Here is a 22,479-nt window from a genome sequence, read left to right as displayed (position 1 = left end):
AGGTTAAACTGCTGCTATGTTTATGATATGCTATGGTGTTGTGTCGCTAGACTTTGACCAGATATTATTGCATCCAAAGATCAACTGTATCTAAAACATACAGATACAGAGCCACTAGTCATCAGGAAGGTGCTCCCTCAACACAACGGAAAATATCTCAATGACTTGACATGTTCTAGTTGTGAATTCAGGCTACAAGGTAAGAATCTTCCCAGGGATTATTGTAAAGTGTGTAGGGACATTAAATGTATGATGTTGTCTTAGTATAGAGAATGACAGTAAAACAGTCAAATCTAACAGTCCATTTCACCTGAGACAGGTACGTGACAGTTCAATCACACAAAATGGCGCTAACTGGGCGTAGACAATAAAATGTAAAAACATCTCATATTATAGGATTTGTATATTGTGGTTATTTTAAAATTCGTAAAAATGTTAATGTATCATAGTTCTAAATCATCTGACAGAATATCAGAACATTTGTTGTTTTCAAAATTACAATGATTTCCTGTTTCTTGTGTAATTTGGTATGAAACCACTGAACATTCTTTTCTTAACATTGCTATTATGAATTATATTTATTCATAGTATAATAATAGCATACCTGTTGAACAAAGCAACACACTGGAATGAGTGAAATGATTAAAAGAGAAAGTGAGATATTATTATCAATAGTACCACTACATGGAGAAGAGGTGAAACCTACCAGTCATGACTACATGTTCATGTGATGCATTAAATCACCTGACTGTTTGGACGTGTCTGTTAGTAAATGTTTTATTTCTAAGAGATAATTAATAAAAGAGAACAATTGACATTCAAGAATTAGTTGTCACTGTGTTAACCACAACCAACATGTTGGATCTCTGTTTAGGGGTCAGTGCTCAGAAATGAGTCTCTCTGGGGAGAAAGAAGAGGAGGTCCCTACCTCTAAAATGAGTCTCTCTGGGGAGAGAGAGGAGGGGGGCCCTGCCTCTAAAATGAGTCTCTCTGGGAGGAGAGAGGAGGGGGGCCCTGCCTCTAAAATGAGTCTCTCTGGGGAATATGACACAAAGGCTAAGAGGTGAGATGACAATGTTGTTTAATAACTTATAAAGAGTTTATTTCTAAAACGTTATTTTTCACATTTGTCATTTTTCATCAGAAATTATTTCTTATGAGAACCTTCATGTGTCTGTAAAATATTGTTGTTCTAAGAATTTAATTCATAGATTTGTGTATGAATTTTTGTTTTGCAAAATGCTATATAGCTGGAATGAAATGTTTGTATCCTGTATATTTGACTGTGATATGTGGTTGTCTCACCAGCACACACACACACACACACACACACACACACACACACACACACACACACACACACACACACACACACACACACACACACACACACACACACACACACACACACACACACACACACACACACACACACACACACACACACACACACACACACACACACACACACACACACACACACACACACACACACATAATTTTGCCTTCTCTTAATTATTGCCTAATATGTTGGCATGCATAACCTTATTGTTTTTACTAATTCTGATGGTTGTTACAAGCGGAATTCTGACAATATTACCGTTATATCAACACACTCTTCACTCCTCTTGCTTAATGTATGGAATCACTGAAAGTTCTACATAGAACCCTTTTATAGAGTTCTTTGATCAGACCTCTAGAGGTTCTTCTTCACTGAACCAAAATGGTTCCATATAGAACCCTGCATGGTGCCATTTATGAATTATGGCTACTACTATTAAATAGTAACATTTTTACCTAGAATATAATTTATAGGAAAATAGGAATGGAGGAAAAATCACAATATTAGTTTAAAATGATCTTTAGAAATAGCAATGCTGGGGGATTTGGAAAGCCATAGTCAGTCAATCAAAAATAGAATAATACTCTAATGAACAATCTGTAAGAAGTTAACTTCTTGCGACTACAGGGGGTGCTGTTCCGAATTAGCATTTTGTCGTCTCCAAATTAAACTGCCTAGTACTCAATTCTTGAGTACTAGGCGGAGGTAGCGGTCCTGCTGCTGGGTTGTTGCCCTCCTACGGCCTCCTCCACGTCTCCTGATGTACTGGCCTGTCTCCTGGTAGCGCCTCCATGCTCTGGACACTACGCTGACAGACACAGCAAACCTTTTTGCCACAGCTCGCATTGATGTGCCATCCTGGATGAACTGCACTACCTGAGCCACTTGTGTGGGTTGTAGACTCCGTCTCATGCTACCACTAGAGTGTGAGCACCGCCAGCATTCAAAAGTGACCAAAACATCAGCCAGGAAGCATAGGAACTGAGAAGTTGTCTGTGGTCACCACCTGCAGAATCACTCCTTTTTTGGGGGTGTCTTGCTAATTGCCTATAATTTCCACCTTTTGTCTATTCCATTTGCACAACAGCATGTGAAATTTATTGTCAATCAGTGTTGCTTCCTAAGTGGACAGTTTGATTTCATAGAAGTGTGATTGACTTGGAGTTACATTGTGTTGTTTAAGTGTTCCCTTTATTTTTTTGAGCAGTGTATATTATTACTGTGTAAAACCTAGCTGTACTACTGATTTCTCTGAGAGTGAGGCAGATATATATTATTACTGTGTAAAACCTAGCAGTACTACTGATTTCTCTGAGAGTGAGGCAGATATATATTATTACTGTGTAAAACCTAGCAGTACTACTGATTTCTCTCAGAGTGAGGCAGATATATATTATTACTGTGTAAAACCTAGCAATACTACTGATTTCTCTGAGAGTGAAGCAGATTTGTAGCATTTAGCAAACAAAACATGATTATTTGTCTCTGAAATGAAACCATCAAGTGATAGATTTTAAACAAATACATGTCTGTTATTGAACATCCCCATGCCATGATTAGATAGTAAAAAACACAACAATCTCTTTCATATTTTATTTTAACAAAAAGCTAATTTACCAACATTTCTGAAAATGGATATATAGTGCATTTGAAAAGTATTCAGACCCCTTGACGTTTTCCACATTGTGTTACATTACTGCCTTCTTCTAAAAAATAATTACATTGTTGTTTCTTCTCTCATCAATCTGCACACAATACCCCATAATGACATCACAATACCCCATAATGACATCACAATACCCCATAATGATATCACAGTACCCCATAATGACATCACAATACCCCATAATGACAAAAAAAAACAGTTGAAGAAATGTTTGCAAATTTATAAAAAATAAAAACTGAAATTGTACATAAGCATTCAGACCCTTTCCGACTGTATAGCGGTTTTGGAATAAAACTCTTCTTATGTTTCCCCATCTGAGCTCAGAGTAGATGAGAGACATAATGTTTGTCTCTGTTGTGTTGAAGACCAATCAAGCAGGAGAGACCAGCCTCCCCTGTACCCAGCTGTGTGTCCATGAAGAGTGACCGGTCTATGGAGCTACCTATAGTGTTCAGAGAGGGAGACTTTTCTACTGGACAAAGGTAAGAAGAACTCATGGGTCATGGTCAATGAGTTAAACAACACGGTCTCTAGTCATTTCTCCTCTCCCATTTTCCCATTTCTGTTTGCTGTTTTCATAATCCATAGGTGAATCGTTTTTTCCATTTTCATAGTCCTAAAACAATATTAAACATTCCCTCCCTGTGTGTGTACGTGCGTGTCTGTGTGTGTGCAATCCTTGGATGTTTTGTCCACAGAAACCAACAGGAGAGATCAGAGTCAGAGATTCTCAGTGGTCAGTCTTCCCAGAGTCATCAAACAGACCTGGCCTCCATATTCAGTGTATGTGGTCCTGTTATGTACATTTGTTTTTGTTTACCTCAAGTAAAGTTGATATGTCAATCATTCATTCATATGTTCATGAGAAAGCATTTATTTTCTTACTTTATTTATTTCAGTTGCTTGAAGAGAATATTATGAAATTTCTGAAGAACGAGCTGAAGATGTTCAAGAGGATTCTTAGTCCAGAACTCCCACAAGGCTTTGAGAGTCAGAAGCAGGATAAGGAAGTGGTGGATGCTGAAGATGAGAAGCAGGAGAGCAGTGCCAGAGAGGGGGCTCTGAAGATCACACTGCACATCCTGAGGAAAATGAACCAGAAGGAGCTTGCTGACACACTGGAGAAAAGTAAGAGCTGTCTGCCTCATGTTGAATGTTGTTTAATAACAAACATTAAAAGCTGTCGCTAAAGTACAGGGAGAGCGAGAGTTTTAAAAACAAAAAAGGATTCCTTGTTTTACCAGGAAAGTTGACTGAACACATTCTCATTTACAGCAACAACCTGGGGAATAGTTACGGGGGGTGGGCCAATTGGGGATGATTAGGTGACCGTGATGATATGAGGGCCAGATTAGGAATTTGAGAACATTAATAAAACCAATAATAATATAATCAATATATTTACACCAGTGTGTCATGAAAACTTTTACACATTTATACATGCAGTTATCAATTATTATTATTATGTACAACTTTCTAACACAGTCCTACAATACTGTATTAAAACAGACAAAATATTTATATTTTCTGTGTAATTTCTTCATTCAGATGAGCTTGCTGTGATTTGCCAACGTGAACTCAAATCTAATCTGAAGAAGAAGTTTCAGTGTGTATTTGAGGGGATCGCTAAACAAGGAAACCCAACACTTCTCAATAAGATCTACACAGAGCTCTACATCACAGAGGGTGGAACAGGAGAGGTCAATAATGAACATGAGCTGAGACAGATTGAGACAACAACCAGGAAACAAGTAAGACCAGAGACTGCAATCAAATGTAACGACATCTTCAAACCCTTAACTGGACAAGACAAACTAATCAGAACTGTGTTGACAAAGGGAGTCGCTGGCATTGGAAAAACAGTCTCTGTGCAGAAGTTCATTCTGGACTGGGCTGAAGGAAAAGCAAATCAGGATGTCCAATTCGTATTTTCATTCCCTTTTCGGGAGCTGAATTTGATGAAAGGGGAAAAAAACACTCTGATTGAACTTCTCAATCACTTCTCAATGGAAACCAAAGAATCAAGAATCTCCAACTATGACAAGTACAAGGTTCTGTTCATCTTTGATGGTCTGGATGAATGCCGACTGCCCCTAGACTTCCAGAAGAACAAGATCTGTTGTGACGTCACAGAGTCAACCTCAGTGGATGTTCTGCTGACAAATCTCATCAAGGGAAATCTGCTTCCCTCTGCTCTCCTCTGGATAACTACCAGACCTGCAGCAGCCAATAAGATCCCTTCAGAGTGTGTTGACCAGGTGACAGAGGTACGAGGGTTCAATGACCCACAGAAGGAGGAGTATTTCAGGAAGAGATTCAGTGATGAGAACCTGGCCAGCAGAATCATCTCACACATAAAGACATCAAGGAGCCTCCACATCATGTGCCACATTCCAGTCTTCTGTTGGATTTCTGCAACAGTCCTTGAACACATGCTGCAACATAAGAGAGAAGAGATGCCCAAGACTCTGACTGAGATGTACACACACCTTGTGGTGTTTCATACCAAACAGAAGAATGAAAAGTATCTTGGGAAAGAAGAGACAGGTCCAGACTGGAATAAAGAGAGCATTCTGTCACTGGGAAAACTGGCTTTTCAACAGCTTGTGAAGGGCAATCTGATTTTCTATGAAGAAGACCTGAAAGAGGCTGGCATTGATGTCAATGAAGCCTCAGTGTACTCAGGATTGTGCACACAGCTCTTTAAAGAGGAATGTGGGCTGTACCAGGACAATGTGTACTGCTTCGTGCATCTGAGCATTCAGGAGTTTCTGGCTGCTGTTTATGTGTTCATCTCATTCACCAACAACAATGAGAATCTAATGACCAAACCACAATCAACGTTCATGAACTTTTCTTTGCTGTTCAGAGACAAGCTTGAAGTTACTCTCTACAAGAGTGCTGTGGATGAAGCCTTACAAAGTGAGACGGGAAACCTGGACCTTTTCCTCCGCTTCCTTCTGGGCCTCTCACTGGAGTCCAATCAGAAGCACTTACGAGGCCTACTGACAAAGACAAGAAGCAGCTCACAGAGCCATGAAGAAACAGTCAAGTACATCAAGGAGAAGATCAGGGAGAATCCCTCACCAGAGAGGTGCATCAATCTGTTCCACTGTCTGAATGAACTGAATGACCATTCTTTAGTGGAGGAGATCCAAAGATACCTGAGATCAGGAAGTGTTTCCAGTGAAGAACTCTCACCTGCACAGTGGTCAGCTCTGGTCTTTGTGTTGCTGACTTCAAAAAAGGAGCTGGATGTGTTTGACCTGAAGAAATACTCCAGATCAGAGGAAGGTCTTCTGAGGCTGCTGCCAGTGGTCAAAGCCTCCAGAGCTGCTCTGTGAGTACATAAAATTACTTTTAAGTACTAATCATCTGGAAGAAATATTCAGTTTAGAGAAAAATATGTATTATTGAATAACATATTGAATCAGTGTGTTAGTGTTCACATTAGTATAACAATATAACGATACAATTCTAGGAGACGGAAGATGAATCTATATGTTGTTTGAGAGAATAAACCAAATGCATCTGCCGTTGTCCTTCTGCACTACTGGTGTTAAATTAACAGTGTGTTTGTGAAATCATGATGATCTCTTTGTCAGGCTGTCAGGCTGTGGAGTCACGAACAAAGGCTGTGCTTCTCTGGTCTCAGCTCTGAGGTCAAACCCCTCACACCTCAGAGAGCTGGACCTGAGTAACAATGACCTGAAGGATTCAGGAGTGAAACTGCTCTCTGCTGGACTGGGGAATCCCCACTGTAAACTGGAGACTCTGAGGTCAGTATTCCTGTATTTGGTCAACAAGTGGTAACTGTTCACCAGATCCACATGTGTTTACCAGGCACACATAGTACACACCATATGTGTTTGGACAGTGAAGTTTACAGTTTTAAATTTGGCGCTATGCTCCAGCATTTTGGATTTGAGATAAAATGTTTCATGTTAGTCGACAGTACAGAATGTCACATTTTAATTTGAGGTTAACAGTGAGAGGTTAGTATGTTTTGTTGTAGCCTCTGTTATTGGTAATGGTGAGAGGTTAGTATGTTTTGTTGTAGCCTCTGTTATTGGTAATGGTGAGAGGTTAGCATGTTTTGTTGTAGCCTCTGTTATTGGTAATGGTGAGAGATAGCATGTTTTGTTGTAGCCTCTGTTATTGGTAATGGTGAGAGGTTAGCATGTTTTGTTTTAGCCTCTGTTATTGGTAGTGCTGAGAGGTTAGCATGTTTTGTTGTAGCCTCTGTTATTGGTAATGGTGAGAGGTTAGCATGTTTTGTTGTAGCCTCTGTTATTGGTAATGGTGAGAGGTTAGCATGTTTTGTTGTAGCCTCTGTTATTGGTAATGGTGAGAGATAGCATGTTTTGTTGTAGCCTCTGTTATTGGTAATGGTGAGAGGTTAGCATGTTTTGTTTTAGCCTCTGTTATTGGTAATGGTGAGAGGTTAGCATGTTTTGTTGTAGTCTCTGTGATTGGTAATGGTGAGAGGTTAGTATGTTTTGTTGTAGCCTCTGTTATTGGTAATGGTGAGAGGTTAGCATGTTTTGTTGTAGCCTCTGTTATTGGTAATGGTGAGAGGTTAGCATGTTTTGTTGTAGCCTCTGTTATTGGTAATGGTGAGAGGTTAGCATGTTTTGTTGTAGTCTCTGTTATTGGTAATGGTGAGAGGTTAGCACGTTTTGTTGTAGCCTCTGTTATTGGTAATGGTGAGAGGTTAGCATGTTTTGTTGTAGCCTCTGTTATTGGTAATGGTGAGAGGTTAGCATGTTTTGTTGTAGCCTCTGTTATTGGTAATGGTGAGAGGTTGGCAGGTTTTGTTTTAGCCTCTGTTATTGGTAATGGTGAGAGGTTAGCATGTTTTGTTGTAGCCTCTGTTATTGGTAATGGTGAGAGGTTAGCATGTTTTGTTGTAGCCTCTGTTATTGGTAATGGTGAGAGGTTGGCAGGTTTTGTTTTAGCCTCTGTTATTGGTAATGGTGAGAGGTTAGCATGTTTTGTTGTAGCCTCTGTTATTGGTAATGGTGAGAGGTTGGCAGGTTTTGTTTTAGCCTCTGTTATTGGTAATGGTGAGAGGTTAGCATGTTTTGTTGTAGCCTCTGTTATTGGTAATGGTGAGAGGTTAGCATGTTTTGTTGTAGCCTCTGTTATTGGTAATGGTGAGAGGTTAGTATGTTTTGTTGTAGCCTCTGTTATTGGTAATGGTGAGAGGTTGGCAGGTTTTGTTTTAGCCTCTGTTATTGGTAATGGTGAGAGGTTAGCATGTTTTGTTGTAGCCTCTGTTATTGGTAATGGTGAGAGGTTAGCATGTTTTGTTGTAGCCTCTGTTATTGGTAATGGTGAGAGGTTAGCATGTTTTGTTGTAGCCTCTGTTATTGGTAATGGTGAGAGGTTAGCATGTTTTGTTGTAGCCTCTGTTATTGGTAATGGTGAGAGGTTAGCATGTTTTGTTGTAGCCTCTGTTATTGGTAATGGTGAGAGGTTGGCAGGTTTTGTTTTAGCCTCTGTAACTCTCTCACTCGTTATTATTAATGACTCATTCATGATTTTTCTTAATCATAACAGTCACAAGCTTGATGTCGTCATTGTCGGCAAGGAATATGGGACCAAATAACATACTTTTGACTACTTTAATACACTATAATTGAATTGGTCAGAATACTTATGAATTCTTCAAATAGGGTCACGAGATACATGAAGTTGCTTTTATTTTTCTAAACGGTGAAACAGATACTGTATGTATAAAAATACCCTCAAATAGAAGGTGACATGATATACTGGCACCTCATATAAAACATTTTATGTCAAATCCTAAATTTTGGAGTATAGAGACACATTTAAATTGTTAGCTTCACTGTCAAACTAGATATGATGTGGACTGTATATTCAATACAATCTAAGTCTGTTACTTCACTGTCTGTGTTTGACTGATACTGCTTTTTAAACTGGTCTGGTCAGTCTACTCACATATTTGTACTATACATGTTTCTCTCCTCAAGCAATACTTTGATCATTTCTAATAATGATACATTCATTTATGAATAGATATGTCAGGTTTCAGGACACTTAAGGACATATTTCAGAATATGTTGAAAAGATATACTGCTACTATTTTCACCACCAAAGAATATCAGTGTGGTTGTAATGTGATTTTAATCTTTGCAGGCTGTCAGGCTGTCTAGTCACAGAGGAAGGCTGTGCTTCTCTGGTCTCAGCTCTGAAGTCAAACCCCTCACACCTGAGAGAGCTGGATCTGAGTAACAATGACCTGAAGGATTCAGGAGTGAAGCTGCTCTCTGCTGGACTGGGGAATCCCCACTGTAAACTGGAGACTCTGAGGTCAGTATTCCTGTTTTTTGTCAACATGTGATAACTGTTCACTAGAACCACATGTGTTTACCAGGCACACAGTCCAAATCATATGTGTTTGGATTGTGAAGCTTACAATTTTAAATTTGGCGCAATGGTCGAGCCTTTTGGATTTTAGATTTTAAAAAGTGTCATATTAGGTGACAGTACAGAATGTCACCTTTTATTTGAGGTTAATGTTGAGAGGTTAGTGTATTTTGTTGTAGTCATTGCTTTCAATGAATATGGGACCAAATACTATACTTTTGACTACTTTAATACACATTCATTCATTTATGAATAGATATGGCAGGTTAAAAAAAATATACTACCACTTTTTTCACCACCAAAGAATATCAGTGTGGTTTTAATATGATTTTACTCTTTGCAGGCTGACAGGCTGTCTAGTCACAGAGGAAGGCTGTGCTTCTCTGGTCTCAGCTCTGAGGTCAAACCCCTCACACCTGAGAGAGCTGGACCTGAGCTACAATCACCCAGGAGACTCAGGAGTCAGACTGCTCTCTGCTGGACTGGAGGATCCACACTGGAGACTGGAGAAACTCAAGTATGTAGAGGGTTTAAGTCACTGTTCATATCAGACATGTTTGAATTATCAGGCTAGTTAAGACAAACATGTGTGTGTGTGTGTGTGTGTGTGTGTGTGTGTGTGTGGGGGGGGGGGGGGGGGGGGGGGTTGACGTGTATCCCTCAATGACTGTCTGTTCTTCTGCTTACCGCTACAGTTTGGAACATGGTGGAGAGTACACAATGAAACCTGGGCTTAGAAAATGTAAGTGTTGACTGCTGTGAAGAATATGACTAAGAATACGTCTTAATTCAAGTTAAGTCAAAGTCAAAGGACACCATCATTACTTACTTGGTTATATTCAATTTAAGCTGTTGTTTACAGATGCAGAAATCAAGGACACCAAAGTTTAGAAAGTGTTGCTTTGACAATGTGTGTGTCTGTGTAGGTGTGTGTGTGTGTCCAGCGTGTGTGTTCAGGATGTGAGTGTGTGTTCATCAATGCATACAGGTGTTTGAGTGTGTTTGTAATTAATGTGAATTAGTGTGTTTTTATATTACCATACAGTATAACATACAGTGGGGCAAAAAAGTATTTAGTCAGCCACCAATTGTGCAAGTTCTCCCACTTAAAAAGATGAGAGAGGCCTGTAATTTTCATCATAGGTACACTTCAACTATGACAGACAAAATGAGGAAAAAAAATCCAGAAAATCACATTGTAGGATTTTTCATGAATTTATTTGCAAATTATGGTGGAAAATAAGTATTTGGTCAATAACAAAAGTTTATCTCAATACTGTTATATACCCTTTGTTGGCAATGACAGAGGTCAAACGTTTTCTGTAAGTCTTCACAAGGTTTTCACACACTGTTGCTGGTATTTTGGCCCATTCCTCCATGCAGATCTCCTCTAGAGCAGTGATGTTTTGGGGCTGTTGCTGGGCAACACAGACTTTCAACTCCCTCCAAAGATTTTCTATGGGGTTGAGATCTGGAGACTGGCTAGGCCACTCCAGGAACTTGAAATGCTTCTTACGAAGCCACTCCTTCGTTGCCCGGGCGGTGTGTTTGGGATAATTGTCATGCTGAAAGACCCAGCCACGTTTCATCTTCAATGCCCTTGCTGATGGAAGGAGGTTTTCACTCAAAATCTCACGATACATGGCCCCATTCATTCTTTCCTTTACACGGATCAGTCGTCCTGGTCCCTTTGCAGAAAAACAGCCCCAAAGCATGATGTTTCCACCCCCATGCTTCACAGTAGGTATGGTGTTCTTTGGATGCAACTCAGCATTCTTTGTCCTCCAAACACGACGAGTTGAGTTTTTACCAAAAAGTTATATTTTGGTTTCATCTGACCATATGACATTCTCCCAATCTTCTTCTGGATCATCCAAATGCTCTCTAGCAAACTTCAGACGGGCCTGGACATGTACTGGCTTAAGCAGGGGGACACGTCTGGCACTGCAGGATTTGAGTCCCTGGCGGCGTAGTGTGTTACTGATGGTAGGCTTTGTTACTTTGGTCCCAGCTCTCTGCAGGTCATTCACTAGGTCCCCCCGTGTGGTTCTGGGATTTTTGCTTACCGTTCTTGTGATCATTTTAACCCAACGGGGTGAGATCTTGCGTGGAGCCCCAGATTGAGGGAGATTATCAGTGGTCTTGTATGTCTTCCATTTCCTAATAATTGCTCCCACAGTTGATTTCTTCAAACCAAGCTGCTTACCTATTGCAGATTCAGTCTTCCCAGCCTGGTGCAGGTCTCCAATTTTGTTTCTGGTGTCCTTTGACAGCTCTTTGGTCTTGGCCATAGTGGAGTTTGGAGTGTGACTGTTTGAGGTTGTGGACAGGTGTCTTTTATACTGATAACAAGTTCAAACAGGTTCCATTAATACAGGTAACGAGTGGAGGACAGAGGAGCCTCTTAAAGAAGAAGTTACAGGTCTGTGAGAGCCAGAAATCTTGCTTGTTTGTAGGTGACCAAATACTTATTTTCCACCATAATTTGCAAATAAATTCATTAAAAATCCTACAATGTGATTTTCTGGATTTTTTTTTCTCATTTTGTCCGTCATAGTTGAAGTGTACCTATGATGAAAATTACAGGTCTCTCAACTTTTTAAGTGGGAGAACTTGCACAATTGGTGGCTGACTAAATAATTTTTTGCCCCATTGTATAATCATTCAACAAGTCTCAAGTTACCTTAACTTCTCCTTTTGATTTCCAATATTGTGTCTGGTTTCATCCATCAGATGCCTGTGATCTCACACTGGACCCAAACACAGTAAACAGACTCCTCTCTCTGTCTGAGGAGAACAGAAAGGTGACACGTAGGACAAAGGAACAGCCGTATCCTAATCACCCAGAGAGATTTGACTACAGGAAGCAGGTGCTGTGTAGAGAGGGTCTGACTGGGTGCTGTTACTGGGAGGTAGAGTGGAGTGGGAGAAGGGCTGGTATAGGAGTGACATATAAAGGAATCAGCAGGAGAGGAGAGGGTGAGGACAGTCTGATTGGATGGAATGACAAGTCCTGGAGTCTGGTCTGCTCTGACAACCTTTACACAGCCTGGCACAATAATAATCCCACTCTCATAGCCGTCCCCCCCTCCAGCTCCCACAGAGTAGGAGTGTATCTGGACTGGCCAGCCGGCACTCTGTCCTTCTACAGAGTCTCCTCTGACACAGTGACCCACCTGTACACATTCACCTCCACATTCACTGAGCCCCTCTATCCAGGGTTTCTGGTTTATGACTCCTCAGTGTCCCTGTGTCAGGAGGTCCCTGTGTCAAACACAACGTGGACCTGCTGACGTCATCTGAGCGCGACTTATGTTTGTTGTTGGGAGCTGTTGGAAGCTGAAATCTTAATTGTTCTTGTAAAGCTGACCGTGTTTTTATATACTTTTATGTTATGATGGATCCTGCAGCTCTGCTGGGCTTTATATGCTGTTAGTGCTGCTGTCTGTCCCGGGATCCTGCAGCTCTGTTGGTCTTAGTTGCTGTGAGTGCTGCTGTCTGTCCCGGGATCCTACAGCTCTGCTGGGCTTTATATGCTGTGAGTGCTGCGGTCTGTCCCAGGATCCTACAGCTCTGCTGGGCTTTATATGCTGTGAGTGCTGCTGTCTGTCCCAGGATCCTACAGCTCTGCTGGGCTTTATATGCTGTGAGTGCTGCGGTCTGTCCCAGGATCCTACAGCTCTGCTGGGCTTTATATGCTGTGAGTGCTGCGGTCTGTCCCAGGATCCTACAGCTCTGCTGGGCTTTATATGCTGTTAGCGCTGCTGTCTGTCCCGGGATCCTGCAGCTCTGCTGGGCTTTATATGCTGTGAGTGCTGCTGTCTGTCCCGGGTATTGTAATGTTTTTAAAATTGTATAAACTGCCTTAATTTTGCTGGACCCCAGGAAGAAGAGATGCTGTCTCGGCAGCAGTTAATGGGGATCCATTATAAATACAAATAGAAAATAAAGAATACAACATGATGTTTCCCTCTGATCAAGGTTCAGTCAGACACACTGGAGCAACAATGTAGAATATCTCTCTAGTGTGTAAACATATGATTGTAAATATTCATCAATAAACACCATTGAAGTTGACAGACGTTGTCAATTAGAATCATTCATTAATGAATGAATCACCACACTGTGGAAAAAACTGGTTTAACTTACAAATCATTGATCTTGTTGTTATTGGGCTTCTTGGTGTCAGTAAATATTGTTGTCTGTAGAATGTTTATTTGTTAAATTCTTGACACAACAATCTTGTTTCTGTATAAACTCAATTCCACTGAATGAAATGTACATGTGACAGATGTGACTAATAAAGGTTAATCAACCAGATGAAAGAAGCTGTAAATGTTTTAATATTGATCAGAATATGACAATACAGTAAATGGAGTACAGTAGTAGGGGTTGTGTTCAGTACATAGAAAAGGGTCTTATTCAGTTGAAGAGGAAGCTGTTATGATCTCACACACACAGACCTTAACCGTGTAAAATGTCACCTTCAGTGGGGTCATAGCTGTATTGAAGTGGTGTGTTTTTAGTGAATCTCCTTTCTCTGTCATCTCTGGTTCAACACCCTCTGTGGGGTCAGAAACATTCAGGAGAAATGGAAAGAGATCCTGTGATGTGATATCTTCTTTTTTACAGGCATTCCTTTAAAGCCTGCTACGTTACTGGTTGTCTACAATGATGGCTTCTGCTGAAATACACACTCTTGTTACATTGCAGTAAGCAGCTTCAGGAAGTGACACTGTGTATTCACATTATAATATCCACTATTCTGTCATTATAATATGCACTATTCTACATACATAATATACACTAATCTTTCATTATTATATCACACTTTTCTGCCATTACAATATCCACTAATCTGTCAATATCATATCCGCTATTCTGTCATTATCATATCCGCTATTCTGTCATTATCATATCCGCTATTCTGTCATTATCATATCCGCTATTCTGTCATTATCATATCCGCTATTCTGTCATTATCATATCCGCTATTCTGTCATTATCATATCCGCTATTCTGTCATTATCATATCCGCTATTCTGTCATGATCATATCCGCTATTCTGTCATGATCATATCCGCTATTCTGTCATTATCATATCCGCTATTCTGTCATTATCATATCCACTATTCTGTCATTATCATATCCACTATTCTGTCATTATCATATCCGCTATTCTGTCATTATCATATCCACTATTCTGTCATTATCATATCCGCTAATCTGTCATTATCATATCCACTATTCTGTCATTATCATATCCGCTATTCTGTCATTATCATATCCGCTATTCTGTCATTATCATATCCGCTATTCTGTCATTATCATATCCGCTATTCTGTCATTATCATATCCGCTATTCTGTCATTATCATATCCGCTATTCTGTCATTATCATATCCACTATTCTGTCATTATCATATCCACTATTCTGTCATTATCATATCCACTATTCTGTCATTATCATATCCACTATTCTGTCATTATCATATCCAGTATTCTGTCATTATAATATCCACTATTATGTAATAAAATGTTTGTGTCTTTACCTTGAAAGCAATCTATGATTTGGTTACCCACTGCCATCAATATTACAATTTCCTGTGCAGCCTTGGTGTCCCCAGCACTTGTCACATACAACTTCCCACCTGAGGACAGAGATCAATCCCTTTTATTTAACTAGGCAAGTCAGTGAAGAACAAATGTTTCTAGCATTTGCCTGTCTCCCTATCTTATTTCATTACTGTCTGAATAAAGTGGCAAACCAACAACAACAAAAATGAGTACAAAAAAAGATTAGCATACTTTACATTTCATCCCCCCCAAAATCTCAAAGTGACAAAGTCGTCAGATTTTGAGTTAATTTCATTTTCCAAGAATCCTGAACACACCAAATTTTCCACCCTGGTCACAGGCCTAAACCATGTAAAAATACATATGCAGAATTGGAGGAAATTAGCTATAAAACAGTAAAATCATCCTGGGGGAGGACCCCCTGTCCCCCATCTAGGGATTGTGCCAGGGGGCAATGAAATTCACGAAGCAAATCTCACTTCAATCTTTTTTCAAAAGTTGTTAGACCTGCTGGTTAACATAATGGATACTAATCTGTAGTTCAGGTCAGGTAACAGGGTTGACCTTAAAATGAGTTGTCAGACCTGCTGGTTAACATAATGGATACTAATCTGTAGTTCAGGTCAGGTAACAGGGTTGACCTTAAAATGAGTTGTCAGACCTGCTGGTTAACATAATGGATACTAATCTGTAGTTCAGGTCGGGTAACAGGGTTGACATTAAAATGAGTTGTCATACCTGCTGGTTAACATAATGGATACTAATCTGTAGTTCAAGTCAGGTAACAGGGTTGACCTTAAAATGAGTTGTCAGACCTGCTGGTTAACATAATGGATACTAATCTGTAGTTCAGGTCAGGTAACAGGGTTGACCTTAAAATGAGTTGTCAGACCTGCTGGTTAACATAATGGATACTAATCTGTAGTTCAGGTCAGGTAACAGGGTTGACCTTAAAATGAGTTGTCAGACCTGCTGGTTAACATAATGGATACTAATCTGTAGTTCAGGTCGGGTAACAGGGTTGACCTTAAAATGAGTTGTTAGACCTGCTGGTTAACATAATGGATACTAATCTGTAGTTCAGGTCGGGTAACAGGGTTGACCTTAAAATGAGGGACAGATTGTTTCTGTTTTACATTAAAATGAATCACTAATCACATGAAATAAATAATCATCTTCAGCAATGATTTTGTTAAAGCAACAAAATAAACAAAGGCTTTACAATCATGGTGAAAACTTGGAGAAATGTTGGGGTTAGGTGGATTAAAATCTTCCAGGGTAAACAGAGGAAATTTTGCCACTTTAGTATGTCTTTATTCATATTCTAAATCAGATCTATAGAATGTTCCATGTGGTCTATATTAAAGAGCACTTCATTTAATATAACAAGCTTTTAAAATGAAATATTGGTGTACAATTTCTACAAAAAATATCAATGGGAAGTTGCCTCTCATAAGCAACCCGTTCTACCAGCCTATTAAAAAATAGGACACATTCATTTACGTCCCTTCGATACAAAGTGATTTTCGTAGCAGGTTAGTTTGAGCATTTCTGCTAAACCTAACCCTTTTCATAGACGTAACCTCATTCTCCTAACCTGCCCTTTAAGTTCTCCTAACCTGCTCCGAAAAAGTGAAAATACTGTTTCCCATTATACAACAGTAGGCTAAATTATATTATCCTAAAATCATTTCACTCATTCTATTGGGTCTATTTGTTCAAAAGACAGGGCAGGGAAGTGAACCAAGTCCCTGGCGAGAAAGGCAAACACCCTATAGGGTTATAGGGTTAACCCACTTGGTGGGAATTGTTGCTAGGATCGCTACAATGCCCCCTCTGAACGGAAAGGCATGTCCCCATGGTTCGACTAGTCAGTCCTTCACACGTCCGGGCCGTGCAATCTGATGGCCTCCCACTTCTGACACCAATGTAGTGAACGGCAGGGCAGGGAAGCAAAGCAGGGTCGCTGGCTTGAAAAGCAAACTCCCTACGCAGCAGGCCAATAGGGTAATTCTTGACTAAGCAAATACAACTCTGCCTCTTCCAGATAGGATAACTGTCATACTTCTGTCAGAAAGTGGTGACAGGTACAATCTTAGAGATGGAAACACTATTTCAAAAATTATCTTTAAAATAAATATATATATAAAAAATGAAGCGTTGTGATCAATCTGATATGTAATAAGTGCAATACACCAGCAGGCGGCAGCAATCCAAATCCACGTTGTAGTTTCTCGTCGAGATTATATCTGTCACTTCCGTGTCCGGTGAACCATCTTCACAATTGGAATAACTTGTCCACTGTACGGTATGTTCTATCTTCAAATGGCATCTAAACGTCGACATTTTAATGTTTGCAACGTATATTCTATTGGGACAGATGATAAAGTTTGATATAAAATTTAAAAAAATCGAATTCTGTTTGGTCGACGATTGGTTGATATCCACCGCAGCTGGTCTCTGACCTTGCAGTGTTGGCTAGCCAACTAACTAGCTAACTGCTAGACCTTCAGCGGACTCTTGCTCTTTGAACGTAAAATATGGCATTTGTTTGTCTAAAATATAACTAAATAAGATGATATAGCTAAATATAAAATATCCACTTAGCTACATTGTTGGATTGTAGTAGCTAGGCAAAGCTATCGACTATTTGCTAGTTATCCTAGTTTAGTAGCACGAGAGCTAGCTAAAACGTTAACCAGCTTGCCATCTGTCAGCAGACATGAGTTTGGCGCTGTCAGAACTTCTATTGGCTTTTTTTTTTATGTTACCTGTGTGTGACTGGAACCTGCCTGATCGGGGTGGTCATGACATGTCATGCATTGGCGTGCAGTAGGACATGCATGTACATCCATCCCCTCAAGTGTCTTTTAACGGTTTTGTTATTTCATGTTATGATCTGTGTCTCTCTTGTGGGTTTTAGCAGCTATATAGAATATTGAAGGACTTTTATTTACCCTTTTTCCAATCGTTGACAGACACAGGCAGAAAGATGGCTGGGAAACGTGCAGCATTGAAAGCCATTGACTGGTTGGCCTTTGCTGAGAGGGTTCCCCCCAACCAGAGGGCCATGTTCAACAACCTCAAGACGCGCTCAGATGCCATCGGTGCCAAGTACGTAGCCTACCCAGAGTTAACATTTAGGCCTAGTTCATGACTAGCACTTCAGAGCCAGCCAATAGAGGTACAACTTTCACTTGCATTGATGTCAATGGGAAAATGAGTAAAACACTTTTAGTTTTCTCCCACCTAGCTTTTTATATGCCTTTGTGAAAGGTGTGTAGTTGTAATTGAATTACAAAGTATTGTCAACCAAGACACACAGGTTGCTGCAAAGTGAGTGGGTCTCGTACATGCATGCTAGTGTAAATGAAAAGCTCCACAATCTCACTCCCACAATGATTGTTTTATAAGTGACATCAATGAGCTGTTGTTGATGGCTCTGTCTACAGGCTGGCCTCTCTGCCAGAGAAGCCTGTTACCATCGACTGGAGCTTCTATAAGACCAATGTGGCCAGAGCCGGCATGGTGGCCGAGTTTGAATCCAAGGTGAGATCCTAAGGCCCGTGATGAGTTTTATATGAGCTCTACCTGGGGAAAATACAGTTACACACTTAACTATACCAAACAAAAATATAAACGTTACCATGCAAAAATTAACGATTTTACTGAGGTACAGTTCGTATAAGGAAGTCAGTCAATTAAAATGAATTCATTAGGCCCTAATCTATGGATTTCACATGACTGGCCAGGGGCGCAGCAATAGGTGGGCCTGGGAGGGCATAGGCCCACCCACTGGGGAGCAAGACCCAGCCAATCAGAATGAGTTTTTCCCCCACAAAAGGGCTTTATTATAGACAGAAATGCTCCTTGGTTTCATCAGCTGTCTGGTTGGCAGGTCTCAGACAATCCCACAGGGGAAGAAGCCTGATGTTCTGGGCTGCTGTGGTTACACATGGTCTGTGTTTGTGAGGCCGGTTGGACGTACTCCCAAATAAAAACAAAAAAATTATGTTGGCTTATGGTATAGAAATTACTATTTAATTATCTGGCAACAGCTCTGGTGGACATTCCTGCAGCCAGCATGTCAATTGCACGCTCCCTCAAAACCTGTGGCATTGTGTGACAAAACTGCACATTTTAAAGTGGTTTTTTATTGTCCCCAGCACAAGGTGCACCTGTGTAATGATCATGCTGTTCAATCACCTTTTTGATATGCCACACCTGTCAGGTGGATTAAATATCTTGGCAAAGATGAAATGATCAGTAACAGGAATGCAAAAAAAACATTTTGCGTATAGAACATTTTAGGTGATCTTTTATTTCAGCTCATGAAACAGAGGACCAGCACTTTACATGTTGCATTTATATTTTGTTCAGCATATTAGTCTGGTATGTAGTATTCTGTCCACTGTGTGGTACTATAACACTGGTTCAGTCACAACAATATTAGTCTGGTATGTAGTATTCTGTCCACTGTAACACTGGTTCAGTCACAACAATATTAGTCTGGTATGTAGTATTCTGTCCACTGTGGTACTATAACACTGGTTCAGTAGAACATGTCATCGTCGATCCCTGTCAGACATCGGTGTGATTATTATGATGAATAATGTTCTAGAACCGGGGGATGGGTACTGTAACTTCATGCTTCAATCAAATGTATTTATATTAGTGTTGTCAAGATACCACTATCACAGTGCTAGTTAGTAAGGAAGCCAAGGAAACTACATGAAGCAGACATTTCTTGAGGAAAACAGTCCTAATGTTGCCTTATGTTGTCAGCCAGAGTCACATTTGTTTATTTTTCAAGCTGTAACACACAATAATAATTTAGATACTGTAGGTTTTACAGGACCAAAGAGTTCAGTCTGCTTCGTGTTTTCTTTTTTTGCCAAGGGAAATCTGATATGGTAGTATCGCAATAGTGGTATTGTGATGACAGTAATTTATATAGCCCTTTTTACAACAACATTAGTGCTTAACAGTTAGTATTGGTCTGTTCTCTTTCCTGTCCCCCTCTTCTATCCTGTCCTCATCTCACCCCTCTCCTCCTGTCCTCATCTCACCCCTCTCCTCCTGTCCTCATCTCACCCCTCTCCTCCTGTCCTCATCTCACCCCTCTCCTCCTGTCCTCATCTCACCCCTCTCCTCCTGTCCTCATCTCACCCCTCTCCTCCTGTCCTCATCTCACCCCTCTCCTCCTGTCCTCATCTCACCCCTCTCCTCCTGTCCTCATCTCACCCCTCTCCTCATCTCACCCCTCCTCCTGTCCTCATCCCACCCCTCTCCTCATCTCACCCCTCTCCTCCTGTCCTCATCTCACCCCTCTCCTCCTGTCCTCATCTCACCCCTCTCCTCCTGTCCTCATCTCACCCCTCTCCTCCTGTCCTCATCTCACCCCTCTCCTCCTGTCCTCATCTCACCCCTCTCCTCCTGTCCTCATCTCACCCCTCTCCTCCTGTCCTCATCTCACCCCTCTCCTCCTGTCCTCATCTCACCCCTCTCCTCATCTCACCCCTCTCCTCCTGTCCTCATCTCACCCCTCTCCTCCTGTCCTCATCTCACCCCTCTCCTCCTGTCCTCATCTCACCCCTCTCCTCATCTCACCCCTCTCCTCCTGTCCTCATCCCACCCCTCTCCTCATCTCACCCCTCTCCTCCTGTCCTCATCTCACCCCTCTCCTCCTGTCCTCATCTCACCCCTCTCCTCCTGTCCTCATCTCACCCCTCTCCTCCTGTCCTCATCTCACCCCTCTCCTCATCTCACCCCTCTCCTCCTGTCCTCATCCCACCCCTCTCCTCATCTCACCCCTCTCCTCATCTCACCCCTCTCCTCATCTCACCCCTCTCCCCATCTCACCCCTCTCCATCTCCTGTCCTCATCTCACCCCTCTCCATCTCCTGTCCTCATCTCACCCCTCTCCATCTCCTGTCCTCATCTCACCCCTCTCCATCTCCTGTCCTCATCAGTTCTCAGCCCTGACCATCCCTGAGCCCAAGGACACAGCCACAGCCGCCATCAACACACAGGAGGCAGAGGCGGTGAGTTGTGGGTTAAAAGTTACTGTGCAGAATGACTCCACTGTTCTGCTGTAGTGATTCAGAATGACTCCTCACTGTGCTCCACCTCATTCCTGTATTAATATTACAGTAGCTAGCTAATTAATAAAACACTAAATGTGTATTATGGCACTTTAACACAGACACTGTTGTGTTGTATTGTTGTCTGTCCTGGAGGAAGTGGTGATAAATGAGCTCAGAGTTCCATCTCATTATGCAGAGCACTCACTGCTCTTGATGCTTCCTCCATTATTATTGTCTTCTTTGTTTCAGAACAAAGCTGCTGTTGCCTACGTGGAGGCTTCCAAAGCTCGTATCGGCCAGTATGAGAAGGAGGTGGGTGACACACACTCCAAACTACACACACACTCCCCTACACCTGGTTTTCCCTAGACTGTCTCTCTTCCACTATTTAGCGACATGTAGTTCTCTTCTCTCTGTTGATCCACCTTCCTCTCTTCCACTATTTAGAGACATGTAGTTCTCTTCTCTCTGTTGATCCACCTTCCTCTCTTCCACTATTTAGCGACATGTAGTTCTCCTCTCTGTTGATCCACCTTCCACTATTTAGAGACATGTAGTTTTCTTCTCTCTGTTGATCCACCTTCCTCTCTTCCAGCTGGAGAAGTTCCAGAACATGATTCCCTTCGACCAGATGACCATCGATGATCTGAACGACACGTTCCCAGAGACCAAGCTGGACAAGGAGAAACACCCGTACTGGCCTCACAAGCCCATCGCTGAGCTGTAAACTGGCCCCACAAGCCCATCGCTGAGCTGTAAACTGGCCCCACAAGCCCATCGCTGAGCTGTAAACTGGCCCCACAAGCCCATCGCTGAGCTGTAAACTGGCCCCCAGCGCTGTCTAGATAATATTCTACTTTCCTCTGATGAAAGGTTGTATAGTGTCCTTTGTATAAAGTCAAGTCCTGTTTCATCTACAAAGACAGTTTGTGAAATAACTGCTTATTGTTATTGAGCAACTGAGTAAGGTCATCTGGTCCTTTGAATGGAAATAAACATTTATGGAAATTGAATATGATTTGTGTTATTATTTTGTGTAACGTTTATTTAACAAAAGACTCTTAAGGGGTTATAGTAGTTGAAACTATTTTGTGAGGGCACATCAACTCATGTGAAAAGATTTTCCATAATCAGTTAGGACGTTTAGAGTAAGGGAATATCCTGATGTTCTGTGTTGATTCAGTAATACAGGACTGTTGTTTTACGACAGACGTACTGCTCGTTTCTGTTGGACAATCCTCTCCGCTGTCCATCTGTCCAAGTGAGTTCCCTCCAGAGAAGATCCCACCACCTAGGAAGGAGGAAGGGAATCTACTGGTGCTTTGTGTTGATTCAGTAACGTACAGTATAACTGTTGGACACCATATAGACAATGTCTAACAATGGGCATGTCCCAAACTGCACCCTATTCCTGAT

At 41.2% G+C, this 22,479-nt stretch overlaps 3 protein-coding genes across 6 annotated transcripts in view; all 3 read left to right on the top strand.

Annotated features, from left to right (window-relative positions):
* LOC139572443 (NLR family CARD domain-containing protein 3-like) overlaps window positions 1–13,008 on the top strand; it is a 61,313-nt gene extending 48,305 nt beyond the window's left edge. The window contains exons 1-10 of one of the 2 annotated variants that reach the window (XM_071395221.1): window positions 752–1,063; window positions 3,374–3,490; window positions 3,707–3,791; window positions 3,908–4,136; window positions 4,557–6,348; window positions 6,614–6,787; window positions 9,171–9,344; window positions 9,745–9,918; window positions 10,097–10,143; window positions 12,135–13,008. In XM_071395221.1, coding sequence (XP_071251322.1) covers window positions 891–1,063; window positions 3,374–3,490; window positions 3,707–3,791; window positions 3,908–4,136; window positions 4,557–6,348; window positions 6,614–6,787; window positions 9,171–9,344; window positions 9,745–9,918; window positions 10,097–10,143; window positions 12,135–12,694 — 3,525 coding nt within the window. In that variant the 5' untranslated portion in view covers window positions 752–890 and the 3' untranslated portion in view covers window positions 12,695–13,008. Of the gene's footprint in view, window positions 1–751; window positions 1,064–3,373; window positions 3,491–3,706; window positions 3,792–3,907; window positions 4,137–4,556; window positions 6,349–6,613; window positions 6,788–9,170; window positions 9,345–9,744; window positions 9,919–10,096; window positions 10,144–12,134 lie in introns of those variants that run through there. The other variant, XM_071395269.1, reaches the window with a different exon arrangement.
* LOC139571038 (NLR family CARD domain-containing protein 3-like) overlaps window positions 1–13,730 on the top strand; it is a 388,726-nt gene extending 374,996 nt beyond the window's left edge. Inside the window, exon 22 of the mRNA XM_071393561.1 lies at window positions 13,383–13,730. The gene's annotated coding sequence lies outside the window, so the exon portion shown is untranslated. The remainder of the gene's footprint in view (window positions 1–13,382) is intronic.
* A 3,448-nt stretch (window positions 13,731–17,178) lies between these two features.
* Window positions 17,179–22,076, top strand: atp5pd (ATP synthase peripheral stalk subunit d). Of its 3 annotated transcripts, XM_071398995.1 has the most exons (7): window positions 17,179–17,285; window positions 17,956–18,091; window positions 18,430–18,526; window positions 20,950–21,021; window positions 21,313–21,375; window positions 21,659–21,764; window positions 21,829–22,076. In XM_071398995.1, the coding sequence occupies exons 2-7, from the start codon at window positions 17,970–17,972 to the stop codon at window positions 21,852–21,854; spliced, it is 486 nt and encodes a 161-aa protein (XP_071255096.1). In that variant the 5' UTR covers window positions 17,179–17,285; window positions 17,956–17,969; the 3' UTR covers window positions 21,855–22,076. The 3 variants fall into 3 exon arrangements, with proteins under 3 accessions (XP_071255096.1, XP_071254931.1, XP_071255014.1); XM_071398830.1 differs by having other exon boundaries at window positions 21,659–22,076; XM_071398913.1 differs by lacking the exon at window positions 17,179–17,285 and adding an exon at window positions 17,300–17,510 and having other exon boundaries at window positions 21,659–22,076.
* Window positions 22,077–22,479: the final 403 nt, after the last annotated feature.

This window comes from Salvelinus alpinus, chromosome 1 (genome assembly GCF_045679555.1).
Source record: "Salvelinus alpinus chromosome 1, SLU_Salpinus.1, whole genome shotgun sequence".
NCBI classification, from domain to species: domain Eukaryota; kingdom Metazoa; phylum Chordata; class Actinopteri; order Salmoniformes; family Salmonidae; genus Salvelinus; species Salvelinus alpinus.
Note: the sequence above shows the minus strand (reverse complement) of the source record. Positions and strands in the feature narration are given on the sequence as shown.

Bases quoted from the DNA above. Each gene is read 5' to 3' on its own strand.
- atp5pd (XM_071398995.1), top strand. From the start codon at position 17,970: ATGGCTGGGAAACGTGCAGCATTGAAAGCCATTGACTGGTTGGCCTTT. The intron at 18,527-20,949 runs GTGAGATCCTAA...TGTCCTCATCAG, and splicing joins TGGCCGAGTTTGAATCCAAG to TTCTCAGCCCTGACCATCCC. The intron at 21,376-21,658 runs GTGGGTGACACA...CCTCTCTTCCAG, and splicing joins TCGGCCAGTATGAGAAGGAG to CTGGAGAAGTTCCAGAACAT.